This window comes from Phyllostomus discolor, chromosome 5, assembly GCF_004126475.2.
Source record: "Phyllostomus discolor isolate MPI-MPIP mPhyDis1 chromosome 5, mPhyDis1.pri.v3, whole genome shotgun sequence".
NCBI lineage: Eukaryota > Metazoa > Chordata > Mammalia > Chiroptera > Phyllostomidae > Phyllostomus > Phyllostomus discolor.
Window position 1 is genome coordinate 79,982,405 of NC_040907.2, and position 23,259 is coordinate 80,005,663.

At 46.6% G+C, this 23,259-nt stretch overlaps 1 protein-coding gene across 1 annotated transcript in view; it reads right to left on the reverse strand.

Annotated features, from left to right (window-relative positions):
* GMPR (guanosine monophosphate reductase) overlaps positions 1-20,462 on the reverse strand; it is a 41,211-nt gene extending 20,749 nt beyond the window's left edge. The window contains exons 1-4 of the mRNA XM_028513951.2: positions 20,127-20,462; positions 13,361-13,480; positions 10,662-10,745; positions 6,413-6,586 (exon numbers count right to left, since the gene is read on the reverse strand). Of these exons, the coding sequence (XP_028369752.1) occupies positions 6,413-6,586; positions 10,662-10,745; positions 13,361-13,480; positions 20,127-20,213 (465 nt within the window). The 5' untranslated portion in view covers positions 20,214-20,462. The remainder of the gene's footprint in view (positions 1-6,412; positions 6,587-10,661; positions 10,746-13,360; positions 13,481-20,126) is intronic.
* Between the last annotated feature and the right edge of the window lie 2,797 nt (positions 20,463-23,259).

Sequence of the window (23,259 nt, forward strand, 5' to 3'; positions counted from 1 at the left end):
CGTCCAAGCACAGAGGACAGCGATACTGTGTTGTAGCCCAGAGGCTTATGCCGGTATCCCCGGCTGCCCTCCGCTACCTGTGTGGCTGCTCACCCAGAGGGAAGGACACGGTCACCCAGAGGGAAGGACACGGTCACCCAGAGAGGGCTGCTCATGGAAAAACCCCGAGTGCTGTTGGGGCGTGCCTCAGCATGAGGGACACAGCACAGGAATGCTGATGACCGGCAGGGCTGAGCGAGTCTCCACTTGCAGGAACAAAAGGCTGTCTATCCACGTTTGAATTGAAGCAGGGCAAAAAAGTAAATAAACAAATAAGGGGGAAATAGGAAAAGACCAAATCAGAAATGAGCATGATGCCAGGAGTGTGGCCAGGCTCCAGTGAAAGCCCCAGGCAGGCGGAGGCAGCTCCGCCTGGGCTGTGATGGGGGAGTGGGGGACGGGGGCGGGGCATCAGAAGTGGTGAGTGAGGAGCTCACTTATCTTGGCCTGTGGCACCACGTGTGGGCAGGGGATATGGACTGTCAGGATGGGGCCACACCCAGCAGCACATCCGGCTGTCACTTGGGCAGCTCACAGACAATCATTTTCTGGGCAGCCACAACAAAATGGAATCCGCAGAGCGTTATCGGGGCTCTAGCGCGGGGAAGTGGAGATTCCCACGGGGCACCGCTCTCCCTGGGAGACCTCGAGCTGACCGCGACGACTGCTCCTCATTCCTGTTCCTGAAGGGTGAGTGCCTCAGAAAGGGACATAAAGGTGACCCAACTAACATTTCAAGTACTTCTGCACCATTTTACAAAGTCCTCTGGAGAAAAACCCAAGTCCAAACTGTTCTGCCCCGATTTTTTCAGTTTTCCTTTAGACCCGGATATCTACGGCAACATAAGTTCAGAAAGACCTGAGGTCGAACAAGCAACCTCCTACTTCCCACATAATCTTAAGAAAACCACTTCAACTCTGAGTCTCTGCCTGTCTTGCTGTAAGATCACTGACTGTGCCCACTTGTTGTCCATGTAAGGTTTACCATGACAGCTGGGTGCAGGAACATGTTAGTCCCTCCCCTTCAGAGTGACTTCTGTGGATTGCTCTTTTACTCCTTTTTTTTTTTGAGTTTTAATTGTGGTCAATTACACATAACATAAAATTTACAGAGTTAACTGTGTAAATAATTAAGGACATTCACACTGTTGTGCAACCATCACCACCATCCGCCTCCAGCACTTTTTCATCTTCCCAAACTGAAATTCTGTCTCATTAAACAATAACTTCTCTACCCGCCTTTTACTGGCTCTTTGGAGGCCCTTTTCCAAGAAAAATCCTTTCCACAGAAAGACGTGAGGCAGAGGTCAGCAAACAGCAGCAGGCTGGCTTTGGCCCACGGCCACAACTTGCTGACTCCAAATACAATGTGATGAAGCCTAACGCCAGCACCTCGCGCCGGGCACATGGAAAATGGCATCTACCTGCCTGGGGAACCAGGGCGTAGGAGATGCTCGTAAGGCAATGACCGCCATGTTCCATGGCACATTACCTTATTTTCTACGTGACCCTCAGAGACAAACACCACCTGAGTCTCTGAGGCTCTCATGGCTTCTACCACAGGTCCCGTTCAGAGAAGCCTAGTGCCAGCAAAAACTCCAGGCAGCCCAGCCTGAGAGGTGGCATCAGTCACAAGTCCCTCAGACTTCAGTGAGACACACTTAACTACGTTAAGGCCTCCTTCGACAGATACCTGCCAGGAACACTGGAGAGTGCGTGCCTCTCTGGGAGGAGGTACAGAGTGGGGCGAATCTCCTGTGGCTCAGACCATGACTGCAGGGTAAAGAGTGCAGACAGGTGACAAGGGCCACAGGCAGAGATGCTGAGGCCACGCCCATGGCTACCTGGGACTGGCATAGTGGCATTCCCCAAGGGTACAGAGCTGGACCTCCAGTCTGATGGAAGAACTCAGGTGTCACAGACCTACCTCCTCACAGCACCGGGTCAGAAAGAGCCACCAGCACAAAAGCATGTCTCTGACCCAACCCAGGGACTGCTGCATCCCAGCAAGCCTGAGCCAGCACGTGGACTGGTGGCAGCATGGAGTAACAGGAATATCGGGAACATCACAGGCCTTGGGGGCAGGCTGCCTGGCTCCAAACCCCAGGCTCCTGGGCATGATCCTTGAAAAGTTTCCTTGACCTAAGACTAAGTGTCACATTAATAAATGCAGTTGCTATTATCCTTACTCGAGGATTTGTTATTGTTAACTGAGAAGGGCCTCATCCGTGCTCGTGCCTTTTCCCACAGCACCTAGAATGTACCCACTTGTTACACTCTTCCAACAGCCAGCACGCGCCCCCGGGACCCTTCTCTGCCAAAGATGTTCTCTACAACCCCCTGCTTCCTCCTTCCCTACATGTGGCGAGGCTTTCCTGAGGTGAAAGGCAAGAGAAAAGGGTGTGCATCTGCATCCAGAGCACACTGGGCAGAGGGAGCAACAAGCCCTCACTCCCAGCACAGGACACCGGAATTGCCAGCCTCTGCCAAGAACATTTCTGAGTACCCCCTCTGTTCTGTACACTGTAACAGTCAACACTCGGCACCTGTAGCATATACCTTTCAGTTTCAAAGCACTGGACAAATAGTAATGCACCCTCACAATACCTCCAGAAGCCATAAGGAAATTACTGAGGACACTAAGGGCACTGGAGGTTTCCGAATGAATCACAGATTTCAGGGGTCATTGCAGGAAAAGAATGGCTTAGGAATGAACACCAACCTTGCCAAATGCTCCCGTTCATTGCTGGGGAAACCAACAAAAACACTCACACAACCTGGCCCAGCCAGCAGCCGAAGGAGAGGCACTTGCTGTTGATGGCTGCCCAGAGGGCCATGGGAACTCAGCGCCAATCTCCCCCCGCAGCCTCATCCCCCACCGCAACTCCCAGGCTCTGCACCAGCAGCAACCCCCTGCCCCTTGTCCTATCAGCCTGCCCCCTCCTGCACTGCCCTCCGTCCCTGGAGTTTGCCCTGGAGTTTGCCCGAGGGGTGGCACACGAGGGGTGGCACACAGGCGCTCTGTGCCCCACAGCGGGCAGCCTGCCTCAGCTCTAGGCAGGGCCAGCTGTTGGAAGCGTGCAAATGGGAAGCTCTGGGGCTCTAGTGTATCTCTCCTTTTTAAAAGAAGTGGTGTGGCCATGTTTACTCCCTGTTCTCAAAACAAAAACAAATGACCCCATCCCACCCTCATCCTTCCTCCATCAGCCTCCCATCTCCGACAGTTCTCGGAGCACATGCCCTCCGTGTTACTCACTGGCAGCACACACCTGTGTGTGAGTACCGCCCTGTTTACCAAGCGCCTCCCCATCCGACCCCCACAGTAATTCTCCAGCTGCGATTATCCTAGGCCTCCCTTTAGAGGTAAGGAAAATGGGACTCAGAAGTTTTGTGACTTCCCCAACGTGGCTCAGCTCATGTGGCCACACCAACTTCTGGGGCATTAAGTTAGTGCAGTGATTTTCCACCAGTGTGCTGCAAGAATTTTTAAAACATTCGATACCTATTTCATCAGGGGCACCGACTTCTTTTCCCTTAGACTGTCAAAAAAATGACAACAGCCAACACAACAATGCCTGTCAGTGTGAATGAATCAAAATTACCTGTTTTTTGTCTGATTGGCAAAAAATATATTTTTGGTGTGCCACAGAATTTTAGTAATTAGTTTATTATGCCATGAGGTGAAAAGGGTTGAAAATCACTCCATTAGTGACTTTGACGGTGTTACAACCAGCAGCAGAGTAGAGGAGGGGACAAGGGCTAGTGGGGCATTTGGGAAACAATATTAAGGATTCATTCCAGGCCCTCGCTGGTGTGGCTCAGATGGTTGGAGCATCAGCTCATAAACCAAAGAGTTAGAGGTTCAGGTTCAACTCCCAACCATGGCATATACCTGGGTTGTGGGTTCGGTCCCCTAGTCAAGGCACAATCAATGTTTCTCTCTCACATCAATGGATCTCTCCCTCTGTCACCCTCCCTTCCCCTTTCTCTAAGATCAGTAAGGACCTCCTAGGGTGAGGATAAAAAAAGGTTCATCTGAGGAAAAACGGTAACACACAAACAACATGCATGCCTGCTATTGAACACAAGAAGACGCAAAATACGCAATAGGTTACCATTTACATAAGGTTCCGACACAGGCAAGATCAAGTGGCGCTTCTCAGGAAGGTATCAGCAGGTGGTGAAACCAGAGACACTGAGAGGAACTGCTCGCCAAGTCAGGGTGGGGCTTCTGAATGCAGGGACACGGAAGGACTGCTGTTTTATGACTATCACACATCCATGTTTTCTGCACTTTTCCATATATTCACTATTTAATACAAGAATTACTAAAGAAAAAGAAAGTAGAGCCACTAGGCTGACTCACTAAATCCATGTAATTTCTGATTCTTAAACCTTCACAGGTAGCTCTAATACCCAAAAATGCCACTAGATAGAAAGCACAACTTCTCATGTTTCTTAGCTGCTTGCCTTTCCAGGGCCATTAAAACACTTGAGGTGAAATGGAAACTTCTGGAAAGATCTAGATTCTACCACCTCAGATAAGACTGTCCATAGCCACCCTGGGCCTGCCTCATTTCTGACTCTCCAAAAGGAGTAAAAAAAAAAGAAAAAGAAAAAGAAGACTCTTCTAGTCAACAAATATTTGTGATGCTCTTTCTACCATCTAGCTGTTGTCTCACAGAATTTATGTTTAATAGCAAGTGCTGTTTAGGGCTACAAGTTCCTAGCTGGGGGGGCTGGGGCTCCTGCTCCCCCTGGAGTCCAGCTTTCTGTTCCATCTTTCTGGAGACAAAGTTACCAGATGGCTGGGGGTGAAAGAGCCAGCTGCGGTCACAACTACCCATCCTTGGGTCCTGGTAGAGGGCAACTTCATCACCCTCCAGTGCAAGCACAACACAGGTCAGCCTCCTCAGAACTGGGAAGCAGGAAATTGGTTGCAAGCATATTGCCTAGTGGAAGAAAGGAGTTTTATCACCAAAGTTAACAAGGATGGGGCACGTTAACAAGTCTCAAGGATAGACCTTGGACCTTTCATTCAGAACAACCTGCCTTTAAATCCCAGCTTTACTGTTTAATGATGCTATGACCTTGTGAAAATCCCCAGTGTTACAGAGAAGTAAGAGCTGAAGAGTCCTCATCTGTGGTCAGTTTGGGACAACAGTTTCTACTCTTTACAGGGATGTTGTGAAGAAGAGAGGGAAAAAAAACTATGTAAACCCTCTAGAACACAGTAGGCATCAATAAGTGGTATTACTGTTCAAAAAAATGCCACTGGCAGCATTCTTATGGAGGGTAAAATGAATTGTGCTATTTCCCACCCAAAGGCTGACACTGTACAGCTGGTTGATCTTGGGACAATTCTTGATCCTTTCTTCTCGTGTGATTGGAAAACATAAAAATACCTTAAAACTCGTTGGAAGTCCTTAACACAACAGTTAACTCCATCAATAGAAATAATTCCTGTCTCCCAACTTCCTTACACTGACAAAATGTGAGGAGGAATAAATTTTAAAAGGACAGTCAGGTAGCTTATCTAGTGGCCGATCTATAATCTCCATGTTAATTAAGACCACTAAAGGCACAAGTAATTACAATATAGATTCCCAAAAGCCAGATTTAACCTTAGAGTTTCTAGTTCCTTTTTTCTGAAAAGCCATACTTCCCAGCAATAACAAATATATATTCTAACTAATGAAGATGTTAATAATTAAGAAAATATAAAAAAGGCAGGAAAGGCCAAGAATAAAGATCCTAGGTAAAACAATACACCAAATAATCTGCAAATAACAGTTGGGCATGGCGAAATGTTCATACTGGGGAATCAGCTCTTACAGCAGCAATTTCTACTGGCAACAGGAGTGGGGCGTCGATGGCGTAAGTATGTTAAACTACAACCCAGTTAGAGTGGGCTTTTCATTTTTAAAATCTCATCTCTGGCTCTCCCTCTCGGGAGCACGCCCGTGCCTTTCCTGACCCCCTCTTCTTCCCTCCAGGTGCATTACTTCTGCCTTTTCCTCTCCTAAGCTCCAAAGGCCCTTCTTCTGCCTCTGTAACTTTCTACATAAACTTTCTCTTATAATTTGAAAAGAAGTTGACACAGACCTCTGTTTAAAGGTATCACATGGTAAGAAACTTTCGAAGATATTAAGCAGAGATAAGGAGTCATACCCAACGATGTCGACCTGAATTTCACTTTTTACAAAGGTGAGTTAGTTTTCAGATCTTCCATAGCTGCTTCCACCCTTTCCAGTGATTTTCAACTAGTCTTCTAATAAGAAGGCACCAAAAGCTCTGGAGTAGATAGCTCCCCGGACACACTGAACACCTCTCTTTTTGCTTCCCCATCTATAGAATGTCCCACCATACCTACCATAATGGTGTGTTCTGGAAATTTGGCACGGACGAGTTTCACAAATTCCACAAAATGCTCTGAATAGCCATTGGCCACATCCAGGCAAATGAATTTAATCTGTGGCACAGCTTCCAGAATGCTGCTCATCTTTTCCAGGTCGCTCTTCCCACTGCCGGAACTCACGGCTATATGCTACACCAAAACAAATCAAAAGGTGCAAAACACGAACAGTGAGTAGTATTCCAAAGTCAGACCCTGCCTCCATCCATTCGCCTGCTCTGGGGACAACACACAGACCCTCTGAGGTTACCTGGGTCGAATACACACACACAGCGGGCTGCTCAAGCAATATGCAGAGCAGAGGTAAAGGACTTTCACTCATTAAATTCCCTAAGCCTCGCCCCTGCTGTCTTTCCCACCATTAAATTACATATGTTCTTAACCCCAGCCCTCAGCCATAGAATCTTTCTAGTAAGCAATTTATTAAATATTTGGGAAACCTTCTCCTTGGCATTTACTTTCCTCAAGCTGTCTATGTGGGACTCCGAATCGTGGAACTGCGGGTGCAAACTCTCCTCCTGGAGGGGAGGCGAGTTGTGAAGAAGGGAGGGGAGGCCGGTGAACTTAGGCCTCCTTACGCCAACGCTGTGGCCATCGCTCCGAGCATCTTACTCTCGGAATTCGGAGGGAAAGATATCTAAAACTTCTTCCTATTTTCATTTTTATTCTCAATACAATACAAACACAACAAGCAAATTGTGTCCCAAAAAGCTGCGAATCTCACTGTCCCTATTAAAAGGTCCAGGCGTCCCCGGGTATGAGAACAAAGGAGCCTGAAGTGATCCTTCCCAGCTGCACTTGGATGTGTTCGCAACTGAAGCCACCTCCCCACCTCCGTGACACCCCCTCCCCCCACCTCCACAGCGCCAGTGCCCTCCAAACCACTCATCTGCTCCTCCGAAAAATGCTCTTTGGGAAAAGGCCTGTGTTTAGCAATTGATGCCTTAGTGAGACTAAGCCACAGGACTGTGCCCAGAGGCGGCATCTCCCCTTCATAGTTATAACAATGTTTTAACTTGTTATCTCTAAACCATAAGCCAGAGCACAGACATATATTATTAATATCCTTGTTATTCTCAGAAAACCACGACAATGTAGCTACAGCCCAGACACTCCGGGGGCACTCCACGTTGCTGATCCGACCAGTTCTGCCCACCCACACACCTACTCCCTCCCACAGGAGCTTTGCTACCCTTTGTATCTTCGCCTTCATTTCTGTTCATGTTTGGCCCATGGAAGTCAAGATTAGTTAGTTTCTCTCAGGGCTACTGAGCTTTTAGTGGCCCTGAGAGAGGGGTTTTCCTTTTCAGAAAAATCAGCCTTTCCATTGGAGGGGGCACAGCAGTCAGTCAAATGATCACACTGGGTCGCGAAGGCCAAGCTTCCAACAAACCACACGTTGCCCCAGATTTGTTGCCTTCCCACCTTCTCACAGAGATGAGAAGAAGCAGCAGAAAAAACTATATTCATTTGAACACAATACAGCGAAAATGAAGCATTAGCTATTAAGCTGGAATTATTTTATCTCCCAAACCACCTTCTCACTAATGAAAATCCACACACAATTAAAGCACAGGAAAAAGAAAGAAGAAAAAGCCAGTGCAGCCTCCAGGGGAGTGCAACATGAAGTCATCTTTCGATCGCAGACAACCTGATCTTGGAGGAGCGTGTCTCCAGGGCAGAGAGGCGCCCTGCTGGCACCAGCTCACTTGGAACACCCGAATGCACCAGGAGGACAGGCAGGCACATTATATTGGGGCTTTTTGTTATTTTCAAACTGCCCTTTTAAAAAAAAAATAATAACAGCTTTATTGAGATACAATCACACCATGCAAGTCACCCATTTAAAGTGCACAATTCCAGGGTTTAGTATATTCAGAGTGGTGCAACATCATCACAGTTTCCAACCATTTTCATCACCCCCCTCCAAAGGGTTCTCATCTTTTAGGTCCCACCCTCCCTCAAGCCTGAGGCAACCACTAATTTACTTTCTGTCTCCACAGGTTTGCCTATTCCTGAGATTTCATGTAAACAAAATCACATATGTGTCCTTTTGTGTCTGGCTTTCTCACTTGGCAAAATGTTTTCAAGGTTCATCCAGCTGTAGCATGTATCATCAGCACCTCATTCCTCTTCATAGCTGAATGATATTCCACTGTGTGGATATGCCAGATTTCACTCATCAGCTGATGCGTTACCATTGGTGCTTAGCTAATGGCTGATGAGGGAGAGGAGCAAAGGGACGTAGACAGCGAGCTTAATAGACTGGGGAACATAAGCCTGCTCCATCAGGAAGCTACAGCTTTTCAAACTCCAGGGGATTACAGCACTTCGTTACCCAGGAGATTAACACTTCCTTGTCCCCCCTCGAGTACCGGATTGTTGGGGGACACACAGGGAGCTGCTGGACCATAGAGGCCTGTCAGTCTAACTAGGAGATGTCGACCCATCCAAAGCCCGCAGAAGCCTGGGAAGCTCATTAGTTCTTTTGAAAAGGCACCTGGTCTGTCCACACCCAAGCGAATATAATCCCACGGGAACAAAGAAGAGCTCTCTCTCTCTTTTTCTCTCTCTCTCTCCCCCTTTCTCTCTCACCCAGGTGACCTGCACTCACCCCATGCACTCGTACACCCTCCCTCCACAGCCATGTGGCCGTAGCAGCCACACAGACTCGACTACTGGAGCAGCCGGGAAAACCAGCGAAGCTACCTGGGTGGGGACTGAGACCACTTGCTTGCGGGCTCCAAAGAACTAAGCTTTAATATGATGTAAAAACTCTGGACACTGGCTTTTGTCTTGGCCTTGCTGAGGACAAGTTGGACTTTTTCCATGACGGGAGAGAAGGAAATGAGACACTGGACACCAGGGGGAGCTTCTCTCTCCACACAAATAACCACATCACAATCTCCGTGCCTGGGTCCTTGGATACCATGAAAGAACCTACTGTATTTTGCTGTGTATAATGTGCACTTTTCTACCCAAATTTTTGAGGAAAAAATAAGGATGCGCATTATATATGGGTAGTACTAATTCTGTATCCAGCTAAATGTTTTTAATTCTTTTATTTTTGCTTATGCATTAAAAGTATTATTCTAGAAAGCAATAACAATAACCATATGCAAAATGATGCCCTAGAATATGATAATTGGTTTTGTTTCTAAATACAGATACATACATAAATAAATAATTGAATTTAAAAATTAAAATGAAAGATTTTTTTTCCAGAAAGTTTGGGCCAAAAACGTGGGTGTGCATTATACATGGGAACACATTATACCCGACAAAATATGGTAATTTCCACTTACAACAGACAGATATCTGGCTTGTTTCTACCTGTCAGCTATTACAAACAATGCTGCTATGAAAACCTCTGTACAAGTTTTCTTTTTTTTTTCCAGATATTATTTATTTATTTTTAGACACGGGGAAGAGACAGAGAGAGGAAGAAAAACAGTCATGTGTGGTTGCCACTCAGGTGCCCCCTACTGGGGACCTGGCCAGCAACCCAGGCATGTGCCCTGACTGGGAATCAAATCGGTGACCCTTTGGTTTATAGGCCAGCGCTCAATCCACTGAGCCACACCAGCCAGGGCCTCTGTATAAGTTTTTATGTGGACATACATTTTTACTTCTACTGGAGCTTTGTCTAAGACCAGAACTGCTGAGTCATATGATAACACTGAGTCTTATGTTTAACTTTTTTGAGGAGCTGCTACACTATTTTCCAAAGCAGCTGTACCATTTTACATTCGCACCAGCAACACAGGAGGGTTCCACTTCCTCCACATTCATGCCAACACTTGTTACTCTCTGTCTTTTAATTATAGCCATCTTAGCTGACATACTGTTTATTCAACTCCAAAACAACTTGTTATAATTTGGTGTGGGTTTTTTTCTACATCCAAAAGGAATGTTCAGAGTGGATCTACCCCTGGCAGGAAACAGAGGACCTCCCCAAGCTCTTATAACACTTCACCTTTCAAGGGAAAAAAGCAGATACCCCTTGCAAGTAAATCCTAGTATTTTCAAAACAGGATACAGAACAGGTTCCCTTAACCAATCCCTTGCAACGATGAAGGCCTGGGGGACCACATCTGCATTTCCCCAGGACTCTCTTGGGCGTCTGTGTGTCTACCTGCTGCTGATTCAAATCTTTTTGACAACCCCAAGGATTTTCCACCCTCTGCAACAAATGTAATAGTCATACCTGCAGGCATTCCGGGTGATTAGTGGCAAAGCGCTTCCAGTCATCCAGCGTGTAATGCTTATGAATTGCTGTGAACATCGAGTGCTAGGAAACAAAACAGCACCATTAGGGTAAGAAGTCAAGTGAGCCTCCTTCCTCCATGAGGCTGAGGGTGAGTCAACCACACAAAAGCATCAGGTATTCCTGGCAGTCATGTTTAATTAATTAACTTTGAATATGCTCCTAGGAGCCAAAAGCAGACCAAGGTTACACAGTAAAATCACAAAAGGGGTTTTCCATCCTACACTAATCAGACAACACCCCAATCAGGACTTAGGTGGCTCTGCCAAAAAGCAGGGGAGGGAAAAGGGAGAGTTCTCAGCCCCCACTGAGCACCTGCATTAGGCCAAGAGCAGGTCCCCTGCCAAGAAGGGCCACCTTAAGACAAATTCTGCTTCACCAGCCCAGAAGAACCTCAACTTACACCTGAAAGCTTTTCCTTGTGTTCACACCCTAAACGATTCTTGCTGAAAGCTAAACCCATCAGCAGTTGGTATCCCTAAGGAAAGGAATTATATGAATTGTAATATTAAATCTACGACTATGGATCTGGCATTCACTGAGTACCTACCTTGTTCAAGCAGCTTACAACATTCTTTCATGTACTTTGCAGAACAACTTTGTACAATAATATTCACTTTGTGGACAGAAATGGAGCATAAGAAATTGAAATTTAGCCAGTCAGAGAAAGACAAGTACTACATGACTTTGCTCATATGTGGAATCTAATGAGCAAAATAAACTAACAAACAAAATAGAAACAGACTCAGACAGAGAGCAGAGTGACAACTGTCAGCGGGGAGGGGTGTTGCAGGGCTGCGTGATAAAGATAAAAGGATTAATAAAAAAAACAAAAACAAGGAACCTCATAGACACAGCCAACAGCAAGGTGTTTTCCAGACAGGAGGTGAGTGGGGGGAGACAGAAGAGGGTACAGGGGGACAAATGGTGATGGAAAGAGACTTGACTTGGGGTGGTGAACACACAATACAATATACAGGCGATGTGTTATAGAACTGTACACCTGGAACTTAAATAATTTTATTAACCAACATCACCCCGATAAGTTCAATTTTTAAAAAATGTTAATTTAAAAACAATTTAACAAATGCTTGGCCAGTAAGGGGCAACAGTTAGCACCGAACTCACACCTGACTGCAGACCTCCGGCTCCTGCCTGATATCGGGGCCTCTCTCCCAACTTCTCCAGGTCCATTTCTCCCTCAGGTTCCCCATCTAAAATCTACGGCTTCATCATCTGGCACTGCTCAGTGGGTCCCAGGAATAGAAAATCACAGTGCCCACACATGTTTAGCTGTTTCAGTGTGCACTGTCTCATTAATTGAGAGTCTTAATTAATTGGGAGTCTTCCCATTCATGGGGAAAAGGGAAGAACGTAACACGTATGTTTTTCGTGGACTAGTAATCTGATATGTGAATTAATCAGGGCTATTTATTGCTCTCTGATTCCACCCACTTTTACATGAACACATAATTCATTAGTACCAATGGCTGATCACAGAGCAAAGCAAGGAAAAGATGGGGAGAAAAAATACAAATTCCTTTAGCAATTAATTTATTAGCCTCTAGCTCAAAGCTCAGTGGGGGCTGAAGGGCGACAGATGATACAACTAACGATCACGCAGTCAGACAGACCACAACCTACTCCATTTTTTGAGCTCATAATTTGTTTGAAGATCTTCCTTCTAATCACTGGCTAATAACGACTCCCAGCACCTCCTGGGGTTAGACTTGCTGCCCACAGTGAGAGGCTCTTTCAACTAATTGGATTTATATTTTCACTTGGCAGGATCACCAGTGGAAATAGACACATACACCCTGTGCATATGACAAGCAAATGTTGGCATGTAGGATGAATACAGTGCATTGCACCCGGGACACAGCTGCATGAAATGAAGGTCCTGCCCACAGAAGTCTTTTCCTTCATTTTTTCCCAAGGAGAGAATACTAGCTACTCCACTGATGGGAAATTAATTAGTAACTGGCTAAAAGGGACCTTGAGCTTGGACTATAATCTGCCAGTGTAAACTGAGAGGCAAATCTCTTATTCTGGGTTTGAATCTTGACTCTGTCTCTACTTAGCTGAATGCCCTAGGCCAAGTTACCTCTCCTTTCACTCTCTGCCTCAGTTTCTTCATCTGCAAAAGGAACCTACCTGGTGAAGCTGTGACATTATATCCAGTGTTTGCCACGTAAGTGCTCAATACATGTTTTCTACATATAATGCAATAAATGCTACAGTGCAGACTACAGACGAAGCAGTCTGTCTTCATTTAAAGCCACTCACCCTCTTCTTATCAGTATAATATGGCACTCGACTAACTGCAATATGGCACAATGTCCAACTTCTTTCTGTATCCCTAATTTCCAAAACTATCATGGGTATCTTCAAGGAAGAAACGGATGTGGCTCTAGAACATCTCATCGAATGCCAAGTCCAGACTCCACCCATCATTTCTGACTGAAAAGGGGGAAGAAAAAAAGTGACTCCAGCAATATTCAGACTCAGAAGGAAATAGTATGGCCACAGCCATGGACCCAAATGTCTCCCTTTTTCTTCAGAGTGTCTGAACACGTCCAGGGGAGGGTCCTGACAACCCCTCCAGTGTGAGCAGCAGGGGGAAAAGCCCACCATCCTACCTGTGCCATCACCGCTGCCATCTCAAATGTCCCCACGGTGTCCATGTTGGCCACAATGATGGGGATCCCTGAGTAGGTCTGCTTTGAGTTCCGAAATGTGAAAGTACGCTCAAGATCCACCTATTGGCACAAAAGGAAAAAGAAATGATTTGCTCTTTGCATGATCTGTGCAGAATTTCTAGAATCTGAAGCACGTGAGAAAAACACTAGGAAGTGCATGCCCCTTAGTCCCTGGATTCTCTTTGGCCAGATATTCCAAAAGCAGGAGAGTCCCTGAGGAAATTGAGTAATGTGCTGCTATCCAAGTACAAAAGCTGAAGCCGGCTCCTTAGCATCTGCAGGCTCTGCCATCAAGCCCAAGCTCTGCCATCAAGCCCAGCCTCCAGACAATAAGGTCCCTCTCCTTCAGCAGCCTCTCCCATCCCACTGCCACCCTCTGTCCCCAGCCTGGTCCATCCCAGCCCTACACCTACATACCCACCACGTACATGTCCTCTGTCCCCACTTCCAAGCACTGGAGAAACAGTTCCCCTTCTGAGAAAACCCACTCCACTCCGACTCAGTGGATGCTCTACTCCACTCAGAAAAATCCCTGCCAACCATGGCCCTCCTTTAATTCTTACCTTCCACTCCAAATTCACCCTGCAGTGAGCTGTAAACCATTAATTCTTTACCCTTTCAACCTACTCAGCTGTTCTCTAATTAGGACCATCTTTCAAAGAGCTGGGCGAGTACACTGTAACCATGTGTCTTTGCACATAAACGCTTGTTCCTCTGACTCGCTAACAGGCGGAGGCAGGGTCCTTCAATTCTATTGTAACTGCATCTTGGGGGCATGTATGACTAACTCTGATACCAGGAGAGCTAGGCCATGATGGTGGGCTCAGCAAAAGCAGTGTGCCAGGAGGTGCTCACCAAGAGCAAGCACAGTCACAATCACTTCATTGACCCAGGGCAGATCCTAGGCCTGGATGTTGGCAGATCCAGTCCTCGCCCCCTCCTGCCATGTTCTGATCACACAGAGGTTGCCCCCTGCAGGATCCACTTCCCAGATTGGTTTCTGGCTGGGCTGAGCCAATGGGGTCACCGAGTAGCAAACTGGGGGAGAGCTAGGAAGTTGGGAGGAGACAGCCTGTGTGTAGTCAGGGTAGTTCTCCCAGAGCCCTCTGCTGAGGCCCACAGGATCTTAGTTCCAGCGTTCACAGGGTGATCCTAGCCCCCAGCCTCAGTAAGATTGCCTTCTCCCCTTTGGAAGTCGTTTCTCACTGCTGCCAATCTCTGGGGTGCCTCAATATCTCATTTGGCATCTCAGCAGTGTTCAGGTATCTTGCATTAAATTCCCTGCTTTAAATATTTAGCACTGTTTGTTTCCTTGGCTGGACCCTGACGGATACAGACCCCAAGGAGAGCCATCAAGAGGAACACAGGTGTGAACCTTCAGCTTCTGAAATAAGCTGGACCTACCGACACTAATCCTGGCTTCGAGAATATGCCAGCAGTAATCATTGCCTACTAGTGTTTCTCTAGCTCCTTATTTTATTCTTTTTCATTTCAGACAAGTTTCACTTTGCAATCAACATGTCAAAAAACAGCATGGGACACTTCAGGCTTCCTAAGCTCTTCCTTTCTCTTGCTTCTCCACACAGGACTCTCTGTCCACCAGGCTTCCCGGGAGAGTGATGTCATAAGCATGTTCACACTGGCCTTATACAGCAATCACTAGGGGAAATGAAAAGCTGTCACTGCCTGAGCATACGGGGCGGGTCATCCCTTTCTCAACTTCCTCATTATGATTCTTGATTCTACTTCAGTGAAAGGAAGTCATATTTAAATTATGAACTATAATTGCCAGGGTCTATTTGTTGCATCCTTCTGTGCTACTCATGGCCCCAGCATTTTGACTTCCCAGCCTTAAAATAATATGAATTCCTTGACTCAAATTACTCTTACACTACTCCCAAGATGCACTAGAAGAGATGCTACACTGTACACCCAGCTGAGCTCACAATGGGGTTTTCTTGGCAGTCCAAAACCCATCGGCAGTACGCACACACACCACAAAAAAAAACTCCACAGTTTTTCATGGAAACGGTCAGCCTCGGCAATGAACTCTCCCCCTCAATCCTAGTCTTCTCTATGTGGCAGATTCTATGCAATCCTTAATTCTAAAAATGATAAATAAAATTATCTTCTCAACCTAAACAACATACACACACAGCAGACCAGTTGTTCACTGAGAGAGGTATCTCAACTATTCCAGCCTCCCAGGAACAAACATGGTATCTCCAATTCTCACTCTGCTAACCTGATTTGAACGGAAATGTAAAGTAATAAGCCACCCCACCCCAACCTCAAAAGTATGTATCTCTGCAGCTCTTTATACATACCTTCATTAAAGTCAGCTGACATCAGTGGTCCCAGAAGTACACATGGAGGCCCCTACCACATTTCTAAATACCTCAGGCTTATAAGGCAAGCTAACAAGGTGCTGCATAAATTTTGCCCTATCTTCCTACCTTAACACAATTTCATCACTGACCTAGAAAGCACCAGAACATTGTGTCACAGGGAGCCAGCCCGGGCGGGCAGTCCACATCCCCTTCTCTTCCCACCCAAATTCTTGTGTGCGCACCCCAGTCCTCACATGAAGTTCCATGCACACACACACCTCCACTCCGACAAACACCTGCCACTTGGTGACTGAGTTACAGGCAAGCATACCAGCAGCACAGACGGCTCTTGAGAAAACACACCTTGGAGGGGAGACCCTGGAAGGCCTTGGAACCAGCTCCAAGTCAAGAGCACAGAGAAATCCAGGATCCTGAGAACCTAGAGAAGGGCCTAGAAGCAACAGCACAGCCCACAGGCCCTGTCCAGCAAGGAGGGGTCGGGGACCCTTTTGCCTAGATGTGCGGATGGTATTGATTAAAGCAATTCTCTTATAAACTGTGTGTTCATTATCTGTGTCACCTGTAGATCACTACGTCTAGGTACAGAGACAATGCCTCTCATCTTTGTAGTCCTGCTGGATCACAAGTGGAATAAGTTAACATCTGGTCAAGAGGCGAGAATAACATCATTCTGGCCCCCAGCCTTTCTCAAGAAATGATTAATGGGCCCAGCCCAGCCCTTTGCATGTGCTCTATCCCCTGGAAGTGTCACCATCCATTCTCAGGAGAAGCACATGCCACTGCACATTACCAGAGAGCCACAGGCTCCCACAAATGGAAAGGGTTCCTGTGGCCAGTCCAGAGCATCCTCACACACATGAGAATCATCATAAGATTATGTCCAAAATACACATGCTTGGGCTGCCTCCATCATAATAAACCAGAACCTTTGTGTTGGAGATAAGATGTGTGTTTTTTGGAGTGTCTTCCCAGGTGATTTGGAGGCATCCATGAATAACAAGTCTAGTCAAACTCTCATAATTACAGAGAAAAGCTGTTATGGTTTGTGTCTCCTCCCAAAGATGGTAAAGTCCTAACCCAGGACCTTGTTTGGAAATAGGGTCTTTGCAGATGACGAAGGTAAAATGAGGTCATCAGGGTGGGCCCATTCCAATATGGCTGGTGTTCTTTTAAAAGGGAAAATTTTGAACACAGACACACAGAAAGAGAGGATAGTATGTGATGATGAAGACAGAAATCAGGGTGACACATCTACAAGCCATGGAACACTTCAGATTCCCTGTAAACAACCAGAGAGAGAGGGTCCTGGGACAGATTCTCCCTCACAGCCCTCAGTAGGAACCAGCTCTGCCAACATCTTATCTTGGACTTCAGCCTCCAGAACTGTGAGACAACAAATATCTTTTCTGTAAGCCTCCCAGTTTGTGCTGCTCTGTTACAACAGCCTTGGGAAACTGATCCAGAGGCACAGGTAATAAAATAACCTGCAGAGAGCTTGGACTGCACCCCAGATTTCCTTTTTCCCAGCCCCATATCCTCTCCATCCGCCATATCTCATCCTAAGGCTTGCTCAGGCCGGAGCAGAACTCTTCTCACAAGACCACTGGTGAAACATTACCACAGAATTTCAAGGAGATGCAGTACTCACTGTCATGTCATGCCTACCTGTCCTGGGACAAGTGGCCAGTTTTCCAGTGCAAATTCTCCTCAATGCCTGACTTCCAAAGTCAGAGTTGCATTAAGTTTTTGTTTTGCTCTTTAAAAACAAAATTCTTACTACCATAAGGACTAAGTTGGGACATCTGAGCCAGAAATGGGTCCTGAAAAAGAATGCACTCAAGGAATCAAGGGCTTCCAGGCTCCAGGTCTATCAGATAAAGACAAGCTCTTGCCTCAGTCAACAAACGTCATGCCCCTCCCACAGCCTTGTGGCACTTCATTCTTGTGTGCCGGGGCTTGGGCAGACATGGGCAAAGGCAATGAATGGACAGCCCGCTGAGAAATGAAGGTCACCCATCTGGTGCACCCACTATAAGGCCACCAGGGCCATCTCCACCTGTACCCCTTGCCTCTGGAAGGTGACTCCAAATTCATTTTATGTGACACTTGTGGAAGTGCCCTAAGAGGAACACTCCAACTTCCAAGTAGGACATGACTTTCTCTCTATTTCCTCTTCAGCAGGCCTGGCTCAAACTGTTTCAGTAATCAATCTTACCAATGGTCAAAACTCTCCCTTCTTAGCCAGACTCTGCTCTCACAGGGAATGTTTTCCATTCTGGCTCCACTCAGATCTGCCCTCTGGTTCAGCTCAAAGTCAGTCATTTACCAGTCACTTATGATCCAGCTTAGAAACTGCATTCAGGTATGACTTCTGCCACAGGGCATATGTGTGGCTTTTATCTGATTGTGCAATGCAAGTTTTTAATCTGCTGACAAAAACATTTCAGGCATCCACAAGCAAACTGAGAAAACATTGAGAGGGGATTAGAAGCCTGACTAGACCTAGGCCTACCTACATCTCTCAACACCAGTGAAGCAGGCAGTCCGGGTGTGAGGGGTAGCCAACCAGGCAGCTGCCCGGGACACCAGGAAGCTAAACTATTACAGGAACCAACTGGAAAGGCAATGCCAGTCAGCTCAGGTTTCCAGGCACAGAGCTGGCAAACTCCCACAAAAGTAGAAATATGAAAACCCTTCCCAAGGACATAGAGTTCTCATCGCAATGTGTACATGTAGCTTTTAAGGTGCTATCAGAGGCCGGGACATTAATAGTTTCAATCAGTCCAAATTATGAAACAAAATGACGTCATACTATTCCCTAGGAAAGAGTAATTCATTTTATTACATAAATTCAAAATGTTTTACCTTCTCAAGATGTTTTCTGGTTCAGAAAATACATACAATATATCCTTGTTTTAAACACATAATTTTTCTTAATAGTTTCTCTCTAAGTGAATTCTGAACAAATACTTAAAGAATATTGAGGCCATCAAATTATGAGTCTGCCTAGAATCCCCACATCTCATCTTAGTCTGGCCTTCGGTACTGACCACAGCTTATACTTGGGGAGGGCCAGGTCAGCCATGCAAACCATCTATTTTTCTTTCCTGAGGCTGCCCCGCTCTTTAGCACCCAAAAGAACATGATGAAGTACAGGCACAGAGTCATCCAACCTAGGCTAGCATGACAAGGGTTAACCATTCCTCTGCTGCCTTCTCCAGTCCTGTCCCGTCCCATCCTCTCTGGCTGCAGCCTGCCAACCCTCCTGCTTGAGGTGAGGTGACTTGGTTTTGGCTAAAGCAGGAGGCCTTTCTAATCCAAACAAGCCCCTGGCTGGCAGCACCAGGCCCTGCAGCTGGGCCTGGGCATCGGTGGGCCGCCCGCCAATTTATTTATGGTCTTTAGAGTGGAGTGTAAACAATAGTGTGCTGGCTCAGCCTCCTCTGGTTTATTCCTGCAGACCCAGCCTTCAGACTCAGTCCAGCTTCCTCACCTTCCTCTTCGGCTCTCAGAAGACCAGACAAAGCTATTGTCACCAATGCACACCACTCCACGGAACTCTGCCTTTCTGTGCAGCTAGTTTACCCTTCAGAGTTTGACCTTCCTCCTCACCAGCAGAGGCATCCCTACCCCCAACTGGAGGCTATTTCCAGCCCAGTGTCCACCTGTTCTTCAGGCTTGGATCCAGTTTGCCACCCAGACCCACGCCTGCACCCCAGTGCTCTCAGCTTCTGTAGGACTGAACTGGACTTGAGCTGTCCAGTTAGGAGGGGTGCCGCCAGGCACAGCCTCCCTCCTGGCATGGTCACTGAAATGCGGAAAGTACACCCTGAACTTTTTGTCCTGAAGTTCCCAGTTTTTCAGTTATCTTAAAGAAATTCTATTGCTGGATCTGACTCTCAACCAGCAGCAGTTTTCGACTGAGACAGCGCCAAAATCACAAGGATCTTCCCTTGTTTTTCCTCTCCTTTCATGATCTGGCTCCACTGTGTTCTCTTCTCCCTAAATTCACCCGCCCGGCCTCCCCACACTTTCTCACCACTTGGCCACTTCATCTTTGTTCCTCCATGGTCTAGTTCTAAAGTGTACTTCCTCTGGCCAACCCTGCCAGCGGGATTTAGAGTTGTAGGCCCCAGCTGGGCCCCTTGAAGACACCTCCTATCCTGGCAGGGAACCAGCTGGCTTTCCCTTCCTCAGCTAGTGGAGAGGGAGCGGGCACAGGGGGTGGGCACCCCTGCCACTCTCAGACACAGAGAAGCTGGCAAGGTATTACCACAATGCACCGCCTTCCACCCACCTCCCCGGCGCCACCCCGGAAAATATCCCACCCCATTGCGGCTTTCAAAGAGCCCCACCTCTGCTCGGCTCCTGAGGCTGCTTCGCTTAGGTCGGAGCAGGACATCCTTGAAGTCCAGCTTGAGGTCGGCATCAATGCGGGGCATGGTGCGAGAGACCAGCAGTCTGAGGCCAGCAGCTGCTTCCTGAGGCCCCGGCGGGTGGGGCGAGGATGTCCCCAATGCGGGCCAGGGGACTTGGACAGAGGGGGCACGGGCGTGAGGTGGAGCGTGGGGCCCGTGCAGTACACGGATGAGGGGATGAGGTGCGGAAGCCTGAGCTGGCCGGCGCCGGGTGCGCGCGCTGCGCCCTTATGGCCGCGGGCACCCCTGTGGCGCTCCGCCCACCTCGACTCTGTGGTGGCCGAGCCCCGCCCCCGCGCCTGGCGCTGGGCTGGAAAGAGGAAGGGAAGGTCCGCCAGGTTAGAGACACACCGCGCGGCTATTAAGTCCCCCGCGTGTGTGACACTTGTAACAAGCCCCTTTCCTCCCTCCCAGCCCTCCATTTACAATCCAGCTTATGGTGGCGCTGGAATTGGCGCTGAGGAAGAGGAAGTAGGCATGGACACCCTCTTGTCTGTCACCCAGGACGCCCCCCATAGGGAGGAGCGACTTGGCCTGCTAGAGCCTTACCCAAGGGAAAGGCTCCTGCTTGAGAGGTATTGCTTCTTTCTCTAGTTTCAAGCCCGGTGTGCCTACCAGGAACTGAGTCACACCTTCACATGCCAAAAAAATAAGAAACCTTTGGGAATCCAAATAGAATTAAGGAAAAGAGTATGGGTAGATAAATCTATTTAGCAGCAATGAGATTGTTGAAACAATTTTTGAATTTCAGGGGTGGGTTGGTTGGTTGTTTTTAATAAAAAGCAGTGAAGTCCATATTCATCACAGATCCTGGGACTGGAGGGCCCCCTGAATCCCCTCTCTGAGGGTTACCAGTGATGTCAGTTTATTTTTAATTCACTTGTTGACCTTCAGAGCCTTTGGGAGTTTAGGAATGTGCTTAAGTGCTTGGCCTGCACTTTCTCATTCATTCCCCCAACAACCCAATGAAGAAGGAACCAGTTTGCAGATTGGGAAGAGGTTCCTTTACATGAAATACCTTGTCTGTGGTCCCAGTAAAAGATGTAAAGACCTCAGTCCTTAACACACAATGCAAATTTAACTAAACCACTTCTGCCCTGGGACCTTTCTCTGTCTGCCTCAAAAGCCTGGCCCCACCTACTTCTAGATGAAGGGAGTCACTTAATTTCCCTAAACCTCAGTTTTTTAATAGGTTAAAAAGAGAGGGGAAGAAAAAGACAATGCTGTTCTCTCCCAGGCTTATATGAGAATCATATTTTGTGTGTGTCTTTGTGTGTCTGTGTGCTAAGGCACCTACATGCACATGGACACACACAATGCAAATCTCATAGTTGCTCAATAAACAGTAGCTATTTATAGGGGGGTCACATGTTACAGTATGTGCATTAAGCTTTATAGCCTCAAATTAGATTGCTAAGTGCTCAAAGGCAGGACTCTTTTATTTTCAGTTGTCTGCAGCCTGGAACTGTTCTCAATGAACTCATATTGTGTATGGCTGACTGTAAAGACACATCACAATATTCATTTAACACAAATGTCTTCAAATGATAAAGGTTATAGAGCAAGAAAAGTAATATTCCTTTTATCTCTCTAAATTCTTCTAGCAGGTCTAATAATCAAATTAACATAAGACGGGTTAACAGGAGAAAATAACCAAATTTATTACATATGTACATACTGGGCTCCATGAGAGTGTGGGATTCAAGGACAGGTTGAATGAAGCCTTAAGGCTTATAAATTGGCATTGTAGTTTGGGACTTCAAAAGGCAAGAAGGCACTCCACCTGGAGATGGAAGAGCATATGTTTAGTGACTACATGTTTGCTGGGCCACCTGTAACAATGGAACACAGAGAAGGAGTCTTGCTAGGTTCCCCCTGCCTATCACACACCCACTAGTTCATGTTAACCTATAGTTATCTGTGATGTTACCCTCCCTTCCAAGAGCAGGCCCTCTTAAATTCTTGTAGGCAATTAGGAAGAAGTTTAAAGACTTTTCCCTAGTATTTTGTTTCTTAAAAATAGCCAGTATAAAATAGCCCATATCCCAAAGAAGCATATTTTGGGGTAGCAAGGTCTTAGCCCAACCCACTTGCTCCCATAATCTTTGTCCCACAGGAAGTCCTTGCAGTTTCATGGAAGGAAATGAAAGTTATCAGGGAAGGAATAAAAGTAACCACAGTAATTCCAGCCAACAAAAATTTGTGAGTCTCATCAAATCATTAGGAGCCAGCCAGATGTGCTGCTTATTTCCAAAGTAGTGAGGGAACCTAATTCTGATCTTGAGTTCCTAATTAAAAACAAAATAAAAGTAATATACAATTACTATATGATTTGATTATTTAAAAATTATTCTCCCAAAAGGGAAAAGAACGTAGCGTTGTTAGGCATCTGCCTGAGGTGCGGTACAGGGGTGAGTGAGGGCTTTGTATTTATTGTTAGAACACTGATTTAAAGGAAAACATCCTTAGGTTGAACTTGCTTATGTACCTCTCCTCTTGGTTTCCTGCCCACTCCCTTTCTATTAGAACAAAAACACAGCTCACATTACACCTTACGTTCCTTCTCCTTGTGGAACATTTCATCATATCTGCTCTCTTCTCAGGCACAAAACCACATTCCTGTGGAGTCAACATAAGTCCCTGATTCTCCACACCAGACTAGACTCCTTTAAATGTCCATTGCACCTTCTACATAAGCCTGCTGTGCTTCTTACACTAATAATAAAAATAAAGCCACTTCTCAGTACAAAGACTTCCCCTAAAATTTCTGACTGACTAGACAAAGCCATAAGAAAGATCTAGAAGCCAATCTGCTAACATTGTACTGTCTAATGGTACAGTGGCACCGAAAATCACATAAGAATATCATTCCAAAATAATGTGAGATAAATCCTACTGGATTACAGTGGTAATCGTTTTACCTATTCACAAATTAAGTTTGCTAATTTTTTTAAAGGATTTCTACATCTAAATTCCTGAGAGACATTAGTCTGTAGTTTTCTTTTGATGTCTTTATCAGGGAAATAGTGCCCTCATAGAATGAGCTTAGAAATGCTCTTTCACTCTATTT